The 19,024-nt window shown below is 44.8% G+C and overlaps 2 protein-coding genes across 15 annotated transcripts in view; one reads left to right on the forward strand and one right to left on the reverse strand.

Moving 5' to 3' along the window:
• PCBP3 (poly(rC) binding protein 3) overlaps window positions 1-19,024 on the reverse strand; it is a 219,463-nt gene that overhangs the window by 98,943 nt on the left and 101,496 nt on the right. For 12 of the 14 annotated variants that reach the window (XM_053658023.1, XM_053658035.1, XM_053658027.1 and 9 more), the window contains one exon: window positions 7,046-7,128. The exons of the other annotated variants lie outside the window; for them this stretch is intronic. The gene's annotated coding sequence lies outside the window, so the exon portion shown is untranslated. The remainder of the gene's footprint in view (window positions 1-7,045; window positions 7,129-19,024) is intronic. 14 annotated transcript variants of the gene reach the window in all.
• The window catches only part of LEUTX (leucine twenty homeobox), a 52,222-nt gene continuing 46,829 nt past the window's right edge, over window positions 13,632-19,024 (forward strand). Inside the window, 1 exon segment of the mRNA XM_053657932.1 lies at window positions 13,632-13,877. Coding sequence (XP_053513907.1) covers window positions 13,632-13,877 — 246 coding nt within the window.

The raw sequence follows: 19,024 nt of genomic DNA on the forward strand, positions 1-19,024 counted from the left end.
TGGAGCATTTCTATTGAGAAGTCAGCAGATAACCTTATTTGGGACTCCCTTGTATGTTACTTCCTGTTTCTCCCTTGCTGCCTTTAAGATTCTCTCTTTGTCTTGGAATTTTTCCATTTTAATTATGTTGTGTCTTGAAGTGGGCCTCTTTGGGTTCCTCTTGATTGGGACTCTCTTGTTTCCTAAATTTGTGTGACATTTTCTCCCATCAAATTAGGGAATTTTCCCTCATTACTTTTTCAAATAGGTTTTCTATCCCTTGCTCTTCTTCTTTTCCTCTTTCTGGTATCCCTATTATACTGATATTATTATGTTTCATATTGTCTTGAATTTCTCTTAATCCCTCTTCATTCTTTCTAAGCCTCTTTTCCTTTTCTTGCTTTTTCTTGGAGTTTTTTTCTACTTTGTCCTCCAACTCATTGATCAGATCTTCTGCTTCATCGATCCTGCTTTTGATTCCTTCCACTGTGTTCTTCAGTTTAGAAATTGTAATCTTCCTTTCCTCTTGGCCCTTGTTGATAGTTTCTATTTCCTTTTTCATGTTGATATAGTTTGCAGTGAGTTCATTGTAGTTCCCCTGTAGCTTCTGATAGTTCATTGTGAGCTCACTGAACTTCCTGATAACCAGTGCTTTGAATTCAGTATCTGATAGCTGACTTGCCTCTATTTCATTTAGCATTCTTACTGAGGCTTCCTTCCTTTCCTTTCATTTGGGGATTGTTTCTTTGTCTTTCCATTATTTGTGAGACTCTTCTTGTTAGCGTCAGCTTCTTAAATTGATCTGTTCTGGCTCTCTAGGTTTATGGTGTGAACTTCTGTGGTAGAATACCTGTGAGACTCAGTGGTGTAGTCTCCTTGACCTGAGCTCACTGGTCTTAGGCTGTCCTTTAAGTTGGCTCTGTGCTTGTGTTTGTGTTTTGATTGTTTCTGGGTCTTTCTTTGGTGGGTGCTTCCCATCAGCTGGTTAACTGAGGGTCACTCTGTCCACCACCTCTTGTAATTTGTTGTGCTGGTGAGGGCAGGTTGTGCTGAAGCTAGTTCTTCCATGTGTACAAGGTTTTGAGGATTCTCTTTTGCTCTTGTTCAGTTGTTTGTACTGAGTAGTTTCTCCACTATTTAGTTGTATTTCCAGATAGATCCTGGATTGAGGTTTGTGTGGTTTCCATCCCCTCCTTTACCCTCTTCTGTTGTTATCTGTTGGTGGTTCCTTTGTTGTTGGGTTTCCTCTTCCAGTGGGTATCCTGGTGTTCACACCTTCCGCCTACTTTCTTGTTAGTTTCAAACTGGCCAAACTGGTTTTTCTGGTCTTGCTGGCTTCAGCAGGCTGAGGGGCAATTGGTGTGGTTTCTCCCTTCCCAATGTGTACTCAGCCAGTCTTGCAAGTACTCTCCCAAGAGCTAGTCTGGCGCCTCTCCCCAGGGCCTTAGGTGGGGGATCCAGGTCTTCTTCAGAGTGCTCTTTATCTGGAGTTATTGCTGTAGGCTGGGGTGCAGGCACACGCACTCAGCCAGGCTGCCTCGGTCCTGGGGGCTTGGGCGTGAACCCTTCCCAGTGCCATGGGGGAATGCAGGGCCTTCTGCACAACCTCGGGATCACTGCCTGGCTGGGTGGGGCGTAGGCCGATCAGCTGTTGCAGGAGAATCCCCCCGGAACAGTTTTACTTTTTGAGAAATTCCTCTTATTCAAGCCTGCCGCTCAGTAGAGCCCAATTCTCCAGCCAGACTGGTGACCATTGGGGTCAGTGCACATCACTGCTTGACTCTCAACTCTCCCAAGCCAGTGACCACAAACTCTGTGGGTGATCACGGTCCCTGTGTGTTTCCCTCTTTATCCTTATTCCCCTCTCTGAAACTTCAAGCAACCAGGTCTCTCCTGGTGCTGCTCAAACTCTGCTTGGCCAGGGAGGGAGAAACATGAATACACATTTGAACTAATACCTACATGATGTCTTGCCTTATATATTTTCTATGATTTCTACATTTTTCCCTTCTATACTACCTTTTAGTGACTTAATCAGATTTTCTTTGTTCTAGAGTTTTTCCTCTACAAGATTGAAATTGTACCATCTGTGCCTCTGACTGGTAACGCCTCGTAAATTGTTACTGTGTTTAAATGCATAGTTACATACCATAGGCTATATAGGAGTAGATCTACACAACCCTTGGAAAACACCGAAGTTTAGGGAACTTTCATTTTTTTCTTTCTTGTCACTATATAAATACATATACATATGATTTTTAACTATTATTTTAATTTGCATGCCAATGTGCATTAACAATTATTTCATAACTGGACTCTTTCCCTACTATTAGTGGGATCAAACATCACTCTCTTTATAGATAGATGGTGGCCTTTTTTTCACTTTGTCAAGTGTCTTAAGGGTGAAGCTAGTAAGTTCTGAGCCCTTGACTGTCTGGAAACATCTTTCCTTCGCCCTTCAATTTGAATTCAAGTCCAGTTGTGTATAAGATTTCCAGTTTGGAATAATTTTTCCCCAAGTTCTTTGAAAATGTTGATCCAATTAATTCTAGAATAAAACTTTGGCATTGAGAAATTTGATGCCAACTGCTAGCTAGACCTTTGCTCCTGCTGACTGCTTTTGGTAGTTTTCTTGTATTTGATAATATCCTGAAAATGTGTCCTTATACGTTGAAGCAGTTGTGGTTTCTCACTTCCCCTGCTCAACATTTAGTCCCCTGACATGTTCTGTGCCTTAGAAGGATCCTTATAGCAGCTTTTCATGATTCCTCCTCAGCCTTTTACATTCTCTCCTTTTTAGACTCCTACGCAACAGAAAATGGAACTTTTCAGACTTGCTTCGGCCTCACACTCTCCAACTCTCAGTCCTTGATCTTCATTCTAGAGTAGCTCCAGATCCTCTGGGTCTGCATTCTGGAATAGTTTCATGTCCTCTGATCTGCATTCTGAAATAACTCTGGGACCTTTAGGTCTGAATTCTGGAAGAGCTCCAGGACTTCTAGGCCTGCATTCTGGAATAACTCGGGGTCCCCCTCCAGGTCTGCATTTTAGAATAATCACTGACTAATTTGTCCAATCACTGATTCTATCTTCATTTTGCCCATACTCTGATTTTAAGCCACCCTGATTGCTCCACTTTGACTAAGTTTTCCCCCCAAAATCTTTGGTTTTTCTTTTGAAGGAGCAATGTTTTTTTGTTTTGTTTTGTTTTGTTTTAAATGAGTGTTCTTCTCTTTATGCCATTAACTCTTCCCTTGAGCATCTTCTTTTATTGTTTTTGGTGATTCTTCCCCCTATTGTTAGTTCTCCTCAAACCCATGACAGCTCTTGGCTATGCCTACAACTCTACTATTGAGAATCCTGATTTGTCTGCCATGGACATAAGTTCCATTCACTCTGGTCTGCCCTGGTACTTGGGGGGAGGAGAGGTGGGTACCTTTGGACTGTATCTGCCAAGATTTTGTTTTCTGGAGTAATTCTCTGCTCTCTGGAGTTGGTTGCTGTCAGGACACAATACCTGCTGCCGTGGTCCAAAGAATACACTGGCAATGGGAGTCAAGGCATGGGGCAGGGGTGGGAGGGGCTTCCAACCAATCTTCTTAAAGTCCTGATGTCCACTAACCCTGAGCTGGGTGTCCAAATTCTCATTCCTAGAACATTAGGAGTCTCTACCTGTCTTCTGGGATATTTTGATTTCATATGCACTATCTGTTTTTATCCCTTAATAATTAATTAAAACATCTGACCCTCTACCTGCACTTATCAGTGTTTCTACAAATGTCATAAGTTACTTTTGTTGTGGCTGTCTTAGAATGTATGCCTTTTGGGGGATTCTGGTACAGGTGACAGAGGATGAATCCTCTCTCAGGTAACCATCTTGTTCAATCTGCAGAAGACTGACTTGTGTACTGATTTGTACTGTGTTTTTAGAAAAAAAAAACAAAAACAAACCCTACTTAGGTTTTCTTTTAACAGCCAGTTCCTGGAACTACCCAAAGCCAGTTAATGAACTACCCAAAGTATTAAAATACCCATTTTAAAGTTCTGGTTGATAAAATGAATCTCAAAAGCCACAGCCTGAAGCCGTGTATGTGGCCTCCATCTGCTTCCAAGCCTAGTCCTGACATAGCACCTACTTCCCAGCCTAGTCCTGGCATAGCAGTCCACAGAGGCATAGGACAAGGGTTGGAGAAACATAAGGACAATCTGCCTGAGGTCCCAGTGAAGAAAGGAGAGAAGAAGCAGGACTTATACCTAAACAACTGTCTGTTGCCCTGTGAGTGGGCACTGCCACTGGGCTGAAGACAGGTCATAAGGTGGAGGTCAGAGCAAATGAGGCCAGAGAGGAACCACAGACTTGTTTTCAGAAGCAGAACTCAACCACACAATCACTTTGTATTTAAGACTTACCCTGTAATTTCCCTGTTGTCTAATTACCCTGTGTCACCTCATAATACTTACCATATAGTTAAATGGTTGGCAGTTACCATGGAAACCAAGTACTGTTCTCTAACTTGAAAAGGTAGCTGTATTTTTTTTAAAATTCTTAGTTGTATTGTACTTTGAAAGAAATTAATTCACAACTGCTGCCAACTTAAAAACAAAGTTAGTTATGGATAGCTGCCTTTTCTGCCCTCCCACCTCCTCCCTGGGGAAGTATGTCCATCCCTCTCCCAGATTACACCTAGAGTCACCATCGTCTACTATTTGCATGAGTGCTTGTCTCCCTCTGTCCTCAACTTGCTTCCTTCTTGCTTGGCAAATGTGACGACCTGTTGAAATGTCACTCTCTGCCAGTCCCTGCGTATACCCAAACAGTTGCATAGAACTAGAGAAAACACAAACCACTTCCACTCACACCACAGACTACAAGATAGCTTCTGCACCACAGTCAGCATACCGCACACCAGTCAGCACACCATGCTCCCTGCTCCGGCCATGCTTCCAGTTCTCCAGCATTCATGCGCAAACCTTAAGTTGAACCCTATGCAATTACCTTTCACTATGTGGCAAAAACATGTAAATACTGGCAGTTCCTAAGGATGATGTGTATTTCATTCAAATTCCTCTGTCTTCAAACCTCCCTTGTCCCCCTCACAGGAAGGTTTCCTGGGATGCAACTCCTCTGGGCAATGACCTACCCACCTAGCCTGCTCCTCCAGATAGCCACCTTATCAACCCCTGCAGCTCAGCTGATGACCCCATCCACCAGTCACTGTTGCTCCCACTGTGGAATAAACCTTCCCTGGCCCCTGCCCTAGTGCTCGCACATCACTTTTTACTCTCATACCCTTGAGTCAACAAAACTGTTCAAGCTCCATTGACCTTCATGAACCACAGTTCTCTCTCCCAAACTGCTGCAGGGATAGAGTCAGACCTCATTCCTGACCTATGTGGTGTCCTCTGGGCCTCCTCATCTCCCTCATGGGTCCTGGCTTAGCCCTTAATCAGTTCTCTGTTCTACTGCAGCCTGTCAGGTTGGGGCACCCGAACCCATCCCTGATCCTCTTCCCTCTCTGATGCTCCCTTGATGAGCCTCTGCTTCCTGCATGAAATCTGCATGAGTCCCCACTTCCAGCCCATCCTAATTTTAGCTACAGTCTCATCTGTCCAGCTGCTGATTCAACAGTCACCTGAATGTCAAAGTGTCTCACCTTAATATGTCTGAAGGCCGACATTCCCACTATACTCTCCACAGTCTTAGTCTCAAGAGCTCGAGAGGATGCCATCCTTTATCAGCCTAAAACCTTGCCATCATCCTTGCCCCCCTCACATCACTGCCACTCTGCTGGGAATCCACACTGGCGCTGCCTTCCAAACACATCCCAAATCTGACCAGCTTTCACCACCTCCTCAGCATTACTTCTCACCTGACTCAGGTAGCACCTCCTTATTGGCCCCTACTTCCACCCTGGGTCCCCTAAGTGTCTATTCTCCCACCAGAAGTCAGAGCAATTCTGCAAGAACCACCTTCTGCTCTGGCCCCTCTGCCCTCACAGAGTGAAAGCTCTCATAGGCCACAGTGACCCATTCACACCTCTCTCCCTTGCTCACCAACCCACCACACTGGCCCATGGCTGTTCTCCAGCCATCCTCACACTGAGGTCTCACACTGGCTGTTCCCTCTGCCTAGAATGCTATTCTCTTTCCATTACTCATGCACTCACCTTTACTTAAATGTCACCTTCTCAGTGAAGGCAACCTGATGGCCCTGTTGACCACTAACAACCTCCAACCACAACCATGCATGTGCACATGCACATGCCGACACACACGTGCACACACACACACTCTCTCACTGTTGTTATCCCTTTTCCTTTATCAATGGAGCTCATCACTTGCTTTCTCAGGTGTAGTCTACCTTTTGGGGCTGTCTCTGGGGACAGAGCCTGTCATTGTGTTTGCTGACAGGCCTGACCCAGCCTAGAACCAGAACCTGGCATAAAGCATGTACTTGATCTGTCTGCAAAAGGAATCTGTTGAATCTGAGTTCACAATTAAAATTTCCCAGCTTCATTAGAATTACTCCTAAAATCAGTTCTGATTCTGAAGTGTCTCATTACCTTCACTATGTTTCTAACCCAAAGAGAATCACCTGTAGTCAGTGAAAGCATTAACATTCTGTATAGATGAAGAATAACATCACCACACACTCCAGGTTGCATCACTGAAGTGACAGGACGTTCTTTCTCATTTCACTACAAATGACCCTGTTAAAGGAAACGAACAGCTGAGAAGCATCCGAGAGGCATGAGTACCAGCAGGTTGTGCTCACCCTGTTAGGAGGTTAATGGAAGCCAGGGTACAATTCAGGGTTAAGAACCTTAAAAGAAGTGGTCAAGCAAAGGGAGCAACCGGAAGTGAGGACCAGGCCCCGAGTTGGGGTGGGAGAAGGGAGGGTCAAGATCTGGGCTGAGGTGGGTCAACCAACAGGCACTGAGGTTGGGCACAGGCAGGGCACAGGTGGGCAAAGCAGACCAGGAGAGGCAGGGGTCACAGGTGAGTCATTGTTTGCAAGAGGATGGGGCCGGGCAGGTAGGTCACCAGCAGGGGTAGATGAGAGTACCTGGGAGTGTCTCCTTCTCCCGGCCTGTGGACGCCTGTCCTGCCAGCCCACCTGCTTCCCCCGAGGGTGAGGACACTGTCCATCTACCAAAAAGCAAGGGAAAAGTGTCACGTTACCCGATGAACTCAGCAAGGCCAATGTTGTGGCACACCTTGAAATCCCACTTGGCCCCAATTACTTATCATTCTCATATCTGGGGGTTCACAAACACCTGATATATTTGAAATTTGATTTGTGACCATCAGCAATTGTCACACACAATTTCATAGGTCAAGGCGTTGCTCCCTGGTGTGTGTGTGCCCCTGTCCATGCCCCACGTGGATGCTCCCACCGTCTCCAAGGTGCCCTCCCTGCCTCTGCTCTGATCTACTCAAAGTCCTTACCCTGTCCATGCATCCTGTATAGCCTGAGCTGCACCTCAAAGCTTCAACTGCTTACTGTGGCTTCTGACTTACAACACATTGTTGGAACAGCAAGTGCCCTCAGATACAGCAGAAATGTGTTTTTACAAATCTGGCAACAGATTTGGAAGAGTTCAGAGGTGCCTGGCATGCTGTGGACCCCAGCCAAGCACCTATGTGTACTTCAATGGAATAAAGAAACTGAGGAAGAGGCCCTGCCTGTGGGCACTGTCACCCTCCTGGGAGGTCTTTCCTGAGACTCCATGTGCAGTAACCCAGGGCCACCAACCCTAACCCTCACAGGGAATGGCTGGGGTCTCAGGAGGCTCCTTAATAAAATGAGGGCGGCAGGAACATACTTCTAAAAAACTTAGATGAAACCTCAAGATGTAGTCATTATCCTACTCATACCCAAAGAATTATGTTCCAGAAATAGGCACTGGATTAAAAAGACATGCCAAATCCCTAAAAGGGGGAGAAACTAACAATACTTAAGCACTTTATTTTTTACAAGCATTTTCATTATTATTCTCTTACACCCAGTATTTGCCAGATTAGGAAGCAGGTATGATTATCACCACTTTTACAAAGTGGGCATAAAGCTCAGAGAGAGAATGCAGCTGTCAGGGTCACAAGGCGGGAAGATCCTGCTCCATCAGCACAGTGCTGCCCTTTGGGACGCGCTTCTGTGCAAGGAGCAGGACAGACAATTCCTTCAGAGGGTGAGGGTAAATTCAGGACATGTTGCTATTTATGGCATTTTAATGACTGTTATTCTGTGTCCCTTCTATGTAGGAGCAGTAATGATGCCAGAACATTCTCTGCTCTGTGTGTTCCCAAAATGGTGGGTGAATTATTTCACTTCATGTTTCAGGTTTCTCAATGATTAAATAATAGTAACCAACCATGAGTCTGGACTAAGCTTGGCAATACACATAGATTCTTTTAACAATATAACAATTAAAACTCTTCCTGGTCTTAGGTAGTTTTCATAACTCTTCAAAACTATAGTTTTCTAAGTATAAAGAATAAAAATATAAACAAAGAAAAGTCAGACTCTCTCCTACTTTGCTGAGTTCACAGTCACTGTCACCATCCCTGTGAGCCCATCTACAATGTTCTGTGTGTGTGGCAGGAGACATGCATGCCTGCTCTGCACCTGCCACAGTATTCTTCACCTTCATACAGCTTAGAGTTTTCTTCAATCAGCACATTCAAAGGTACCTCAGCATGAGAGGTAAAATACTGTACATTTTTAATTTCATAGAAATTAACCAAAACCTCCTACATATAGGTCTAGGCAAATTATATCCCATCAAGTTCATGAGTACTATCCTTCCAGCCACTGCCCACATGATTCACTGTTCACATTCTGATCTCTGACAAATTGAGATGTGAAATGTTACCATATAAGTTTAATTGTTCAAGACTTTAAGGTCTTTTTTATGTTCCCTGAACATCTGGACCTTGTATGTGAAAGGCCTGCTCATGACCTTTGTACATGAAGCAGAATAATTAATGACTCACCATGGATGGTGTGGGAATTACCACATTTACATGGTGTGAGTCCCTATTAACTATTTTTGGTTCTTTTACTGATAATCTCTATGTGATGCTCTTAAATGCCTCATGCATTGGTCAGTTGGCCTGGAAGAACATGAAGCAAATAGATCGTGCCCTGGTCCCCTCTGCCTGCTCACTCCTCACTGTGCTCCTCCATCACTGCCATGCACACTACTACTGCTTCTCATGAGGTCTGTGACATTACCATCCTGTTCTCCACACTCCCTGTATATTGTGCACGTGGGGTCCCCACCAGACTTTCTCTGACCTTTCACACCCTCACTCCACGGCTCTGTATGGTGTCTGGTCCCATCTTCAAGGAGCTCTTTCAGCAGGGGTGTGTGAGCATCGCTTTTCCCTACATGCTCACATGTTTGAAAATATATTATTGAGAAAATTCTTTCTTTCCCAAAGATTTCCTATACTTTGCTACACTTTTATCTAGCATGAAAATCCACCCCTGTGGAAACATCTGGGACCAGCAGACATAAATAGAAAAATGGGTAAAACCCAGAAAAGCACTTCACAAAAGAGATCCAAATGGCCAATAAGCACATGAAAAGGTACTTAAGTCTCATTAGTAATCAAAGATATGCAAATTAAAAACAAAAATAGATGTAAATACTCACCCACTAGACTGCCTAAAATATAACAGTCTGGCAATTCCTTGCCAAGTGCTGGCAAGAACAAGGAGTAATGGGAACGCTGAAACACCTTCCCATCACTTAGGCTGTTATTTTGTTCTGAAAACCATTCTACTATAGAGGAAAACAATGTACCCACTGATTGTAATGGAAAAATTATGATGTGTTCAATCCCAACCAAAAATAACCAAACAATTTTCACAGGTAGAAAAAAATATGACTTGGATGGTAAAAACAAACTTATGAAAGTAATAAATAATTTAAAAGCAAATAAACACAATCTGCATTTGCTCAAAATGAAATATTAGGAAGGCTTGACAGTATGCCTCAGAGGAAGAGGACAGGATTTCCCAGTGGTGTGGCTGGAGGAGAATGGTACAAGAGAGTCACTCTTGGGAAGGCACATTCTAATTTCTGCGCTATTTTTTCCACCAATTTATATGCCTTTTGAGGTTCATGGTTATTTTGCACTGTGAGTGCACGTACAAGTTGCAGCATGGCACAGCACCATTAGGACAGGATGATGACACATGGAAAGAGATTCACAACAAAGAGAGTGATGGGAGATAGAACCGCTGTGGCGGCTCTCACAGGATGCACACATGAACCTATTGTTGTTCATCCAAACACTGCACGCAGTGTCATTCATTCCATATTTTCTGGTGGAAAAGGATAAGGGGGAGAATAGGAGAAGGTCCATCAAGGAACATGTATAAAGGACACGTGCACAAAGCCAAGGGGGGTAGGTTCGAGGGTGGGAGGTGGGGACGGGTGGGATGGGGGAGCTGAGATGGGGTGAAAATGGAGATAACTACTTGAACAATAATAAAAAATAATAAGAATAAGAGTAAGAAAATTTAAAATTTTAAAACTCACAATAGTAAAATTAAAATACTTTGCATTAAATCTAATAAAATATTTGTAAGGAAAAAAGAAGAAATTGATATATGTCTCTTTTTTGAAACCATAATGCTATAATATCACTTCCATATAGTTTATGTAATTTGTTTTGGGTACAGAAGTCATTGCAGGGAGGGGAAAAGATGGTGCTCCAAAATTTGGTGTAGTTTGGAAGAGCACTTGTGGAGAAAAGGGCTTGCCTGATCAATCACTACGTGAGGCACCTCTGTATTTTGCTGGTCTGAGTACAAACTATGAACAAAAAGAATGGATCAGATAAGAAGTGCATGAGCAGAAGAATGGATCAGATGTGCATGAGCAGGGGAGCAGCAGCTCCACTCAGAGAGGCATGGCCAAGAGACTTGTGCCAGATGCAGGCCATGGCTCCTGGGAGAGCAATGGGCCATCTTGAAATCTGGTTGCTTTTCAGACTGTCTTTGCCTCTAGTTGTCAACAATCATGTGCTTAGATGTGAGAAGGGTGATTCTTGTTTGTTTCCTTTCTAACTTACACATTTTAGCATAGGCTGTTTCATGAATCTAGCATTGATACCTTTCAATGGCTTGGAAAAATCCATGGCCTTTACCTATTCAAATATTTTTATTTATTTATTTTTAGAGAGAGGGGAAAGGAGGAAAAAAGACAGGGAGAGAAACATCAATGTGTGGTTGCCTCTCACATGCCCCCTACTGGGGACCTGGCCCACAACCCAGGCATATGCTCCAACTGGGAACTGAACCAGCAGCGACCCTTTGGTTTGCAGGCCGGCATTCAACCCACTGAACCTTACCAGCCAGGGCACCTATTTAAATATTTTTAATGCACTGCCCCCCACCAAAACTCATTCCATTCCATTATACCTTTTGACTTTGCCCACAGGTCACTCACATTCTATTTTGTATTCTGTTCTCTTGTGGTCGATACAGATACCCTGCACTGAACTGCTGCCCACCCACTAAGCCTGTTTTCTGTTATGTCCGGTCTCCTGTCCAATGAAATTATTCATTTTAGAGCCTATATTTTTCAACTGTAGAATGTATGTATGATTCTTTTTATAGATTATAATTCACTCTGGATCCCTTACTTTCTAACACAGGTTCCAGTTATGTTGCATATGGCCCAGCTGTCTGCCTTGCTCTTGGTCCTGCCTCCCATTACCTACCCACCCACCCACACTCTGCAGTGTCTGAGCCACAGAAGAACTTGTGACCTGGAAAATAATGTTTCACAGGACCTGGTGTGTTGGCTTTTCCCAATTCTTATTGCCCTGCTCTGAGCCTGGCTATGGTGGATAGATGTTATACTGATCATGTTTGTTATTATGGGCACACTCTTCCAGTGACATTGCCCCCACCCCTTGTTCAGGCCAATATGCTGCTCAGAAAGAGCTCAAGACTGAAATTTACTTTTTAGCCACCCATGACACTACACTATTAAGTTTACAATCAACCACAATCCTAAGTCTTTATTGAATACCCACCAAATTTTAAAGAAATCACTCAATGCGTAATCTGTATAGAATTTTAGGTAGCCTACTGTCCTGGCCTCAAGATGTATCATCTATTGGACGTGAGCACAGGGAAGCTTAATGTTACAAAATCCAAAGCTTGGTTCAAGGCCACAAAAGCATCAGGGTCATAACGAAGGTTTGATTCTGTCTAGGATAGTGATGCAGACACCTGGCTAAGGGAGAGGGAAAAAGCAAGGACTGTGAGGTATGATGGGAGGACTGGTGGAAGAAGACCACTGGCCAAACCATACCCATTTCCCTCTCCATCTCCCAAATTGCCAATGAGTCCTGCAAAGTAGTCAGAAAAACAAACCACTCATGGTCACAAATGTAAAAGGCTTTCTGTAAGCCCCAATGTGACAGCATGGATGGCTGGGAACCTTAAGGCCCCTCTGAAAACCTTCCAAAAAAGCAGTGTGCCCTGGAGGGAGACTTAGGCCCCAGCTAAATGGTGTGCCATGTAAGAGCCAGAGGTCATGGAGCCTCCTGTCAACATCCTACATGAGCTGCTAGCTTCTAAAGTGGCATGAGGCCCAGCCCAAATGAGCTGTCTGTCACCCCGCTCAAAGTACAAGGCCCTAAGAGAGATGAGGGCCTCACATACTATGCTCACACACTTTAGGGCCCAGGTAGGACCAGACTGGGCTTCTCTTTCAAGAAACACCAAAGCCATGAAAACATCCTACCATGTTAAAAAAAGCACACACATACAAAACACAGCAGGAGATAGAAGAAGAACATATGTTCAGAAATATGTACAAAAAGAAACATGAGTGGTTTCAGTCATCAGCCTGTCAAGTGCTTTCAGAGGAGAAAAAAAAACAAAAACTCACAAGAGATTTTAAAACTGTAAACTGGCCATCTAAAAAGAAAGGGTAATAAGACTATCATGAAACAAAGTTCTAATAGAATTTAAACAGCTTTAAATGAAGTCAAGTCTAGAAAAACTGTAAAAGAAATGTAGGACTTTGGGACCCAAAGGAGAACTGTGATGAGGGGTGACACAGAGCCAGGCCAACCTGCATTTCACTCGGGCACTAGAGTTTTCTAGCATTTAGAAAAATTACTGTAATCTGCCCAATGCCAGTTCCCTTTCTGTTGATGGGAATGCATAGATGCCTTGGGAGGCAGTTACAGAATGGGAGTGAGGCCCTCCCTGGGGATCCATGCAATCCCCTCAGTTCACACAGGGAACAGTGCTCTCAACAGGCTTTCAAGGGCAGTTCAAGCCTCCAGGCATACCAACACCTTCTAACAAACAGCACACTGTCACCTGGTCTCTAACCCAGGGTTGCAAGTGCCATCTCCCTCCCACCTCCCAAGGAGCAAGTCTTACTTACAGCACTGTCAATGGTGGAAACTTTTCCTGTAGATTCAAACCACAGAAGAGATGCAGGAGAGCACTGTGGGACCAAGTACCAGCAACATTGGTGGCCCCAGCACTTCATGGGCCCAGAAACTAGCTGGGCTGCAGGCAGTGAGTGAACTCAAGGAGCCAGTGAGGGCGAATGAAGGAGAGAGAGGGAGACTGTGCACGTGTCAGCGCAGGAGCCCTTGGGCCCGTGGCTATGTCATCCAAAGCCTGGAATGCTGCTACTGGTGACAAATCCCCTGAGCTTGAGAGGCAAGTGGAGTCCTGTGTTCTGGAACAGCCCACTGCTGCTGCTGCCTCCTGCAGATCTGTGCTCGCACAGGACAGTGCAGTGGCATTCTCACACCTGGGTGAGAGGGGCAGCAGTGGAGAGGAGGAGGCAATGGGTGGCCGGTCCACACCAGTGACTTCCACCTGCTTCTGTCCTCTGGGCAAAAGGAGTGTAAGTTTCCAGGAGGTAAAACCATCAGATTCTCATGCAATGAACACATAAACAGGACTTTTGAGCTGTCTTCAATGTTTTCTTTTCTAAACAAATTTAAATCTCCACAACTTGCAAAGAAAAGTCATGCTGGTATATTAAACTAAATCAAGTTGAATTACCAGGAAACTATCACACAAGAATGTGATAATGATATTCCAGGAAATCTGAATAAGTCTCCCTTCAGATATATTTGCTTTGCCACCCATAAGAAACAACGATTAAATCCCACAGTCTGATGCTAAGTAACAAGAATTCTGCTAATGATTTTCACTGTGTAATTGAAGTGCCTTCAGCAATTTACTGTCAGTAAAAGCAAAGCCAAGTAACACCATATCTAAAAGTGAGTGTCTCCAATGGCAGAAATCTTCATCTTGTTGAAGGATTGTTGCTGGGGCACATGAGGGTGCCTCTGAGGGGAAAGACAGCAATAGCTCTCAAAAGGCCTCTGCCTCTGCCAGGACTGCCACACAGAGGGTGGTCCCACAGCCCAGGGGTCTCCTCTTAAAAAGGTTAGAAGACAATACCACCAGGGTATGTATGAGGGAACAGCTTGAAAGACAGAAGCTCACACATCCTGCCAAGCAAGGACACTGGTGGTACCTTTGGCCAACCTGTGTAGTTGGAGGTTCTAAAAACTACAGGTACCTTATCAAACAGTCAAACAAAATCCAGAACCATGAGAGCTCATTAACTACCTGAGATTGTGTGTCCTCTTTCACACTGTTCATCCTTCAGAAAGCCCTTTGTGTCTCCTACTCCAGAAAAGGCCCAGCATGGACACCCTTCCTCTCTGAGCCCATCACTACCCTGTCTCACTGTTCTGGCCTGGGAGTGCCCAGCCGGAGTCTGACATACAGGCCAGGGAGCCAGGGCCTGGTGGTGGATTCCCAGGGACAGGCCAACAGAGACCTGCCTTTGTCACCAGAGGGCTGTCTTACTTATCTTGTGCATATCCTTCTGTCTCCCTATACATAAGGTCCTTCATTTATGAAAATAGGAATAAAAGAATGCCAGGTGGTTTGTCAATAAGTTAAACATATGACTACCACGTGACCCAGCTGTTCCACTCCTAGGGATATGTCCCAAAAAAGTGAAATAGGTGTTCAGATAAAACTTGAATGAGAATATTCAGGACAGCACTCTCCACAATGCCAAAAGGTGGAAAACACCCTAATGTCCATTAATATCGCACATTGGTGGAATATTATTCAACCCTAAAAACTATTGAAATTGTGATACATGGTACAATATGGAAAAACCCCGAAAACATGCTAAGTATAAGAAGCCAGACACCAAAGTCCACACACTGGATAATTCTATTTCTGTGCCACGTCAAGAATAGGCAAATCCAGAGGCAAAATGCTGATTGGTGTGGCCAGGACAGTGGTAGAGGGTTGGGAGTGACTGGTTGATAGGTATGAGGTTTTGTAGGGGGGCTATGACAATGCTTTAGAACTAGATAGATCAGGCAACTGTACAACATTGTGAATGTACTCAATGCCACTGAATTGTACATTTTTAGTAAAAGGTGAAAGATTTATATGATCTGAAGAGAAACCAGAGTATGAATTGTACATTTTTAAATGGTTAACTTTATGTTGTATGAATGACACTTCAATTAAAAAGTGGCTACCTCAGAGTTGCTTTTAGGATCGAAAGTGAGCAATATGTCAATGTGTGTGTGTGTGTGTATATCTAGATGACAGATGATAGATGATAATAATGAATGTATATATTTGCATATATTTAGATATACATATAAATATGCTTTTCCTTAAACAATGCCTGACACATAGTAGTGATACTCTTCTTGTTCTTGTTAATTATGTGTTGGCCTTCCCATTTGCTGAAAAAGAGCCCCAAAGAGCCAGCTATAAAGAACAGACAAGTTAACAGCCATGAGGCCCAAAGGGGCAAGCAGGCTCTCAGATTGAGGAGAGCCTGACAACCACATACTTGTCCCAAAACTCTTCAATGACCAATAAGTGACATCTGTTTATATCTGATGGGGCCTGCCCTCAGACAGGCCAACCCCAGATTACTCTCCCAAAAATGCAGCCACTGAGTACATAAAACATGGCGCTTCGGGCAGCTCAAGCACCACAACATAGAGCCACAGACAAGGTGGCTTGAATGGCAGACATTTGTTTCTTGCTCTTCTAGAGGCTAGAAGTCTGAGATCAGGGAGTGGGTATGGTCGGTTCCTGGTGAGGGGCTTCTTCTCAACTTGCAGATAGCCTCTTTCTCACAGAGTCCTCACATGGAGAGGAGAAAGCACTCTAGTGTCTCTTGCTCTTCTTATAAGGCTGCAGTCCTGTTGGATTAGGGTCCCACCCTTAGGATCTCATTGAACCTTATTTATGTCTTTAAAGGTGCTGTCTCCAAGTGCAGTCATACTGGGGGCAAGGAATTCGATGTGTGAGTTCAGGGACATAAGTCAGTCCATAGCAAATGGTTTCTTAGGAGGAGAAAATCTGTGCCATGATGAGCCACGTGAATGAATCAAGTGCATCCTTAACGACTCCAAGGCTCTGCTTACAGGTGAGGCTTAAGAGGGACATCTGGAGGCTCTAAGTGAATTGTCATCTTCAGTCTCTGCTGTGAAACTCTACATGATAATGATACCTGGACTGCCACATCAGTATTAGGAAGAGACAAGAATATGGGGGCAGACTATTTTAAAGTCACTGTGGCATTTCCACATTTAAAAGACATAATTTGCACCCAACATTACTGTTAGCCCCAGAGTGTCCATGAGACTTTCTGGAAGTATTCAACTAAAAACATCATTCCTAAGCACAATTATTAAGAGGAACATAATCTAAGCCTTTCCCAATCTCAGCAACATGAAGGAAAAGAACAACCAGCCCTTATTCAGAATGAATGATTTGCTTCTTTTATTTTCTCTGACTCTGTTAAACATCATCCCCAGTGACTTTAGAGAGTGTCAGTGGTCACCACAGTACCCCACAATGCAAGGCTGAAGCTGGAAGGGAGAGGAAATCCCTGGGTGATCAGACTCAAAGTAGGAGCCCAAGACAGCCATGGGAAAGCAAACAACCGATGAGCCACAATAGGAAAATGTTCCAAGGGTTTGACAGGCTGGCTACCTGCTGGCTGGGACAGCAGTCACAGCTCTTTAGTGCAGATACTGCAGTATTTATTTATGCTAGCATTCTAGTTTATGCTGCTGTTTCTACCAACTTCTTCATTTTAGGAACGTAATTTTTCTAAAACAAAAAATCTGGTCACATCATTCCTTGCTTTACACCCACAAAAAGCCTGCCCTGGCCTGAGAATGTGATCCAATTCTGTAAGGGTCTCCTGGGCCCTAGCCTGCCCCCCCCCCACAGCACTATCCCAATAACCTGAAGCAGTCACCGCAATGCCACATGGACACTGGCTCACACTGCTCAGTCTACCTGGAGTACACAGCCCACCTCTCACCATCCCCAAAGGATCACTGGCACCAGTTTCCCAACTTGGGAATGAGGGTAGACCCAGCACTGCGTGCCATCATACAGGATAGTCAAGTCTGCTCCAGAGGTGGACACAGTGCCACGTACCATCCCAAACCCGAGCAAAATAAATTGGCATCAGACTTTGCCTTAAAGAAATCTAATTAAGACAGTTCTCCCAAGCCAATTAGGTACAGACTTCTCTCAGAGGTGACAGAGATTCTCCAAGGCCAGGGCCAACCTGGATTAGGGCTCGGGGCATATATTAGAAGTGTATGTGTGTGCGCATGTGCATGCAGGTGAGAGATACATATGGATCATCATGCACATTCTTGTCTTACTTCACACACAGAATACCAAGTACACACACGTCTTTCCAGTCGGCATCTAGGAACTTGTCTAAATCCCTAAAGCTCATCAGCTCACTAAATGCACATAAAATATTCATATGAAACATTTCTCTATTCTTTAGGAAGGAACTCTGTAAGATGACAAGAGGTACTCTGTATAAGTAGCTGCTCCCAGGACCCCCATGCAAGCCCCTGCAGGAGATGCTATCACACCTCCCTCTCTGTAAGGAAATCCAGGCAGTGGCAGAATGCCCATGGGTCAAGGTCACCCAGGAAACATGTAGATAAGCTAGGATTCAAACTGAGGGGACTGGCCCAAGGTTAACCACCAAATAGAAAGGAACAAATAGCACCAGCATTCACGTAGTCAGCAGTGCTCTGGATATTCTAAGCATTCATCTCAACCAGCAACCTGGACAGTGTTGCAACCTGGGTCAGTGTCACAGCCACAGGGCATACAGGTGGGCCCAAAAGCACCAGACACTACCAGTAGATGTGCACAAAGCTGGGGAGAAGGGGATACCAGGAGAGCTGGCCCATGAACCCTACATACAGAGTCGCTGTCCTTGAACCAAATCAGGCCAGAGAGGGCTCAAGGGGAACCTACATATTCTATTTGGTAGCTGTTCCTGTGATAATAGTGACCCTGGGCAGGGAAGAAGGAGCCACACTGAAGGCACCTTGTGAACCAGGTTCTGAGCCACGCACTTGCACTGCCTAATTATTCCCCACCATCCCCCGGCAGATGAGATGCTTGGCTTGGAGAGACTAAGCAAGTTGCTCCCAGTCACAAGTGGTCAGTGCAGGGGCCCCATTCTAACTAGTCCCCATTTACTGTGAGGCAGACCTAAGTAACCCAGGCCACAGTGGAATCAACGTGAGCAGGTGCAGGAGAAACGCCCACAGAGAGGGCACGGATACCTCTGGCTTCTCCCCAAAGCTAAGCTGGAGAGGCTGTGGCCCTCCAGAGCAGGTTACCCCTAGAAGCTGACCCTGAGGTTTCTCTTAAGCAGCAAGGTAGGTGGAGGAGAAAGAGAAAGGATCTAACCTAGCCCAAATCATTGGCCTCCTTGGGAAGCATCCCTACAGTTCCCTGGACTGGCCTTTCCTACTGGCTCCTCCTGTACCAGGCATGTGCCACATTTGGGAAGGAGGTGCTCTGGGCAGGCCAGGCTGTGCCCACTGAGAGCAGTGAGTAGATTCCATGCCTGGCCCACACTGGGCCTCTACCACTGACCCTTCCCCTCTAGTTCCAAGCCCTTGGGGCCCCTGTCCCAGTCAATGGGGCCAAACTCAC

Source organism: Artibeus jamaicensis, unplaced genomic scaffold (assembly GCF_021234435.1).
Source record: "Artibeus jamaicensis isolate MK-2021 breed Jamaican fruit bat unplaced genomic scaffold, CSHL_Jam_final scaffold_474, whole genome shotgun sequence".
Lineage (NCBI taxonomy): Eukaryota > Metazoa > Chordata > Mammalia > Chiroptera > Phyllostomidae > Artibeus > Artibeus jamaicensis.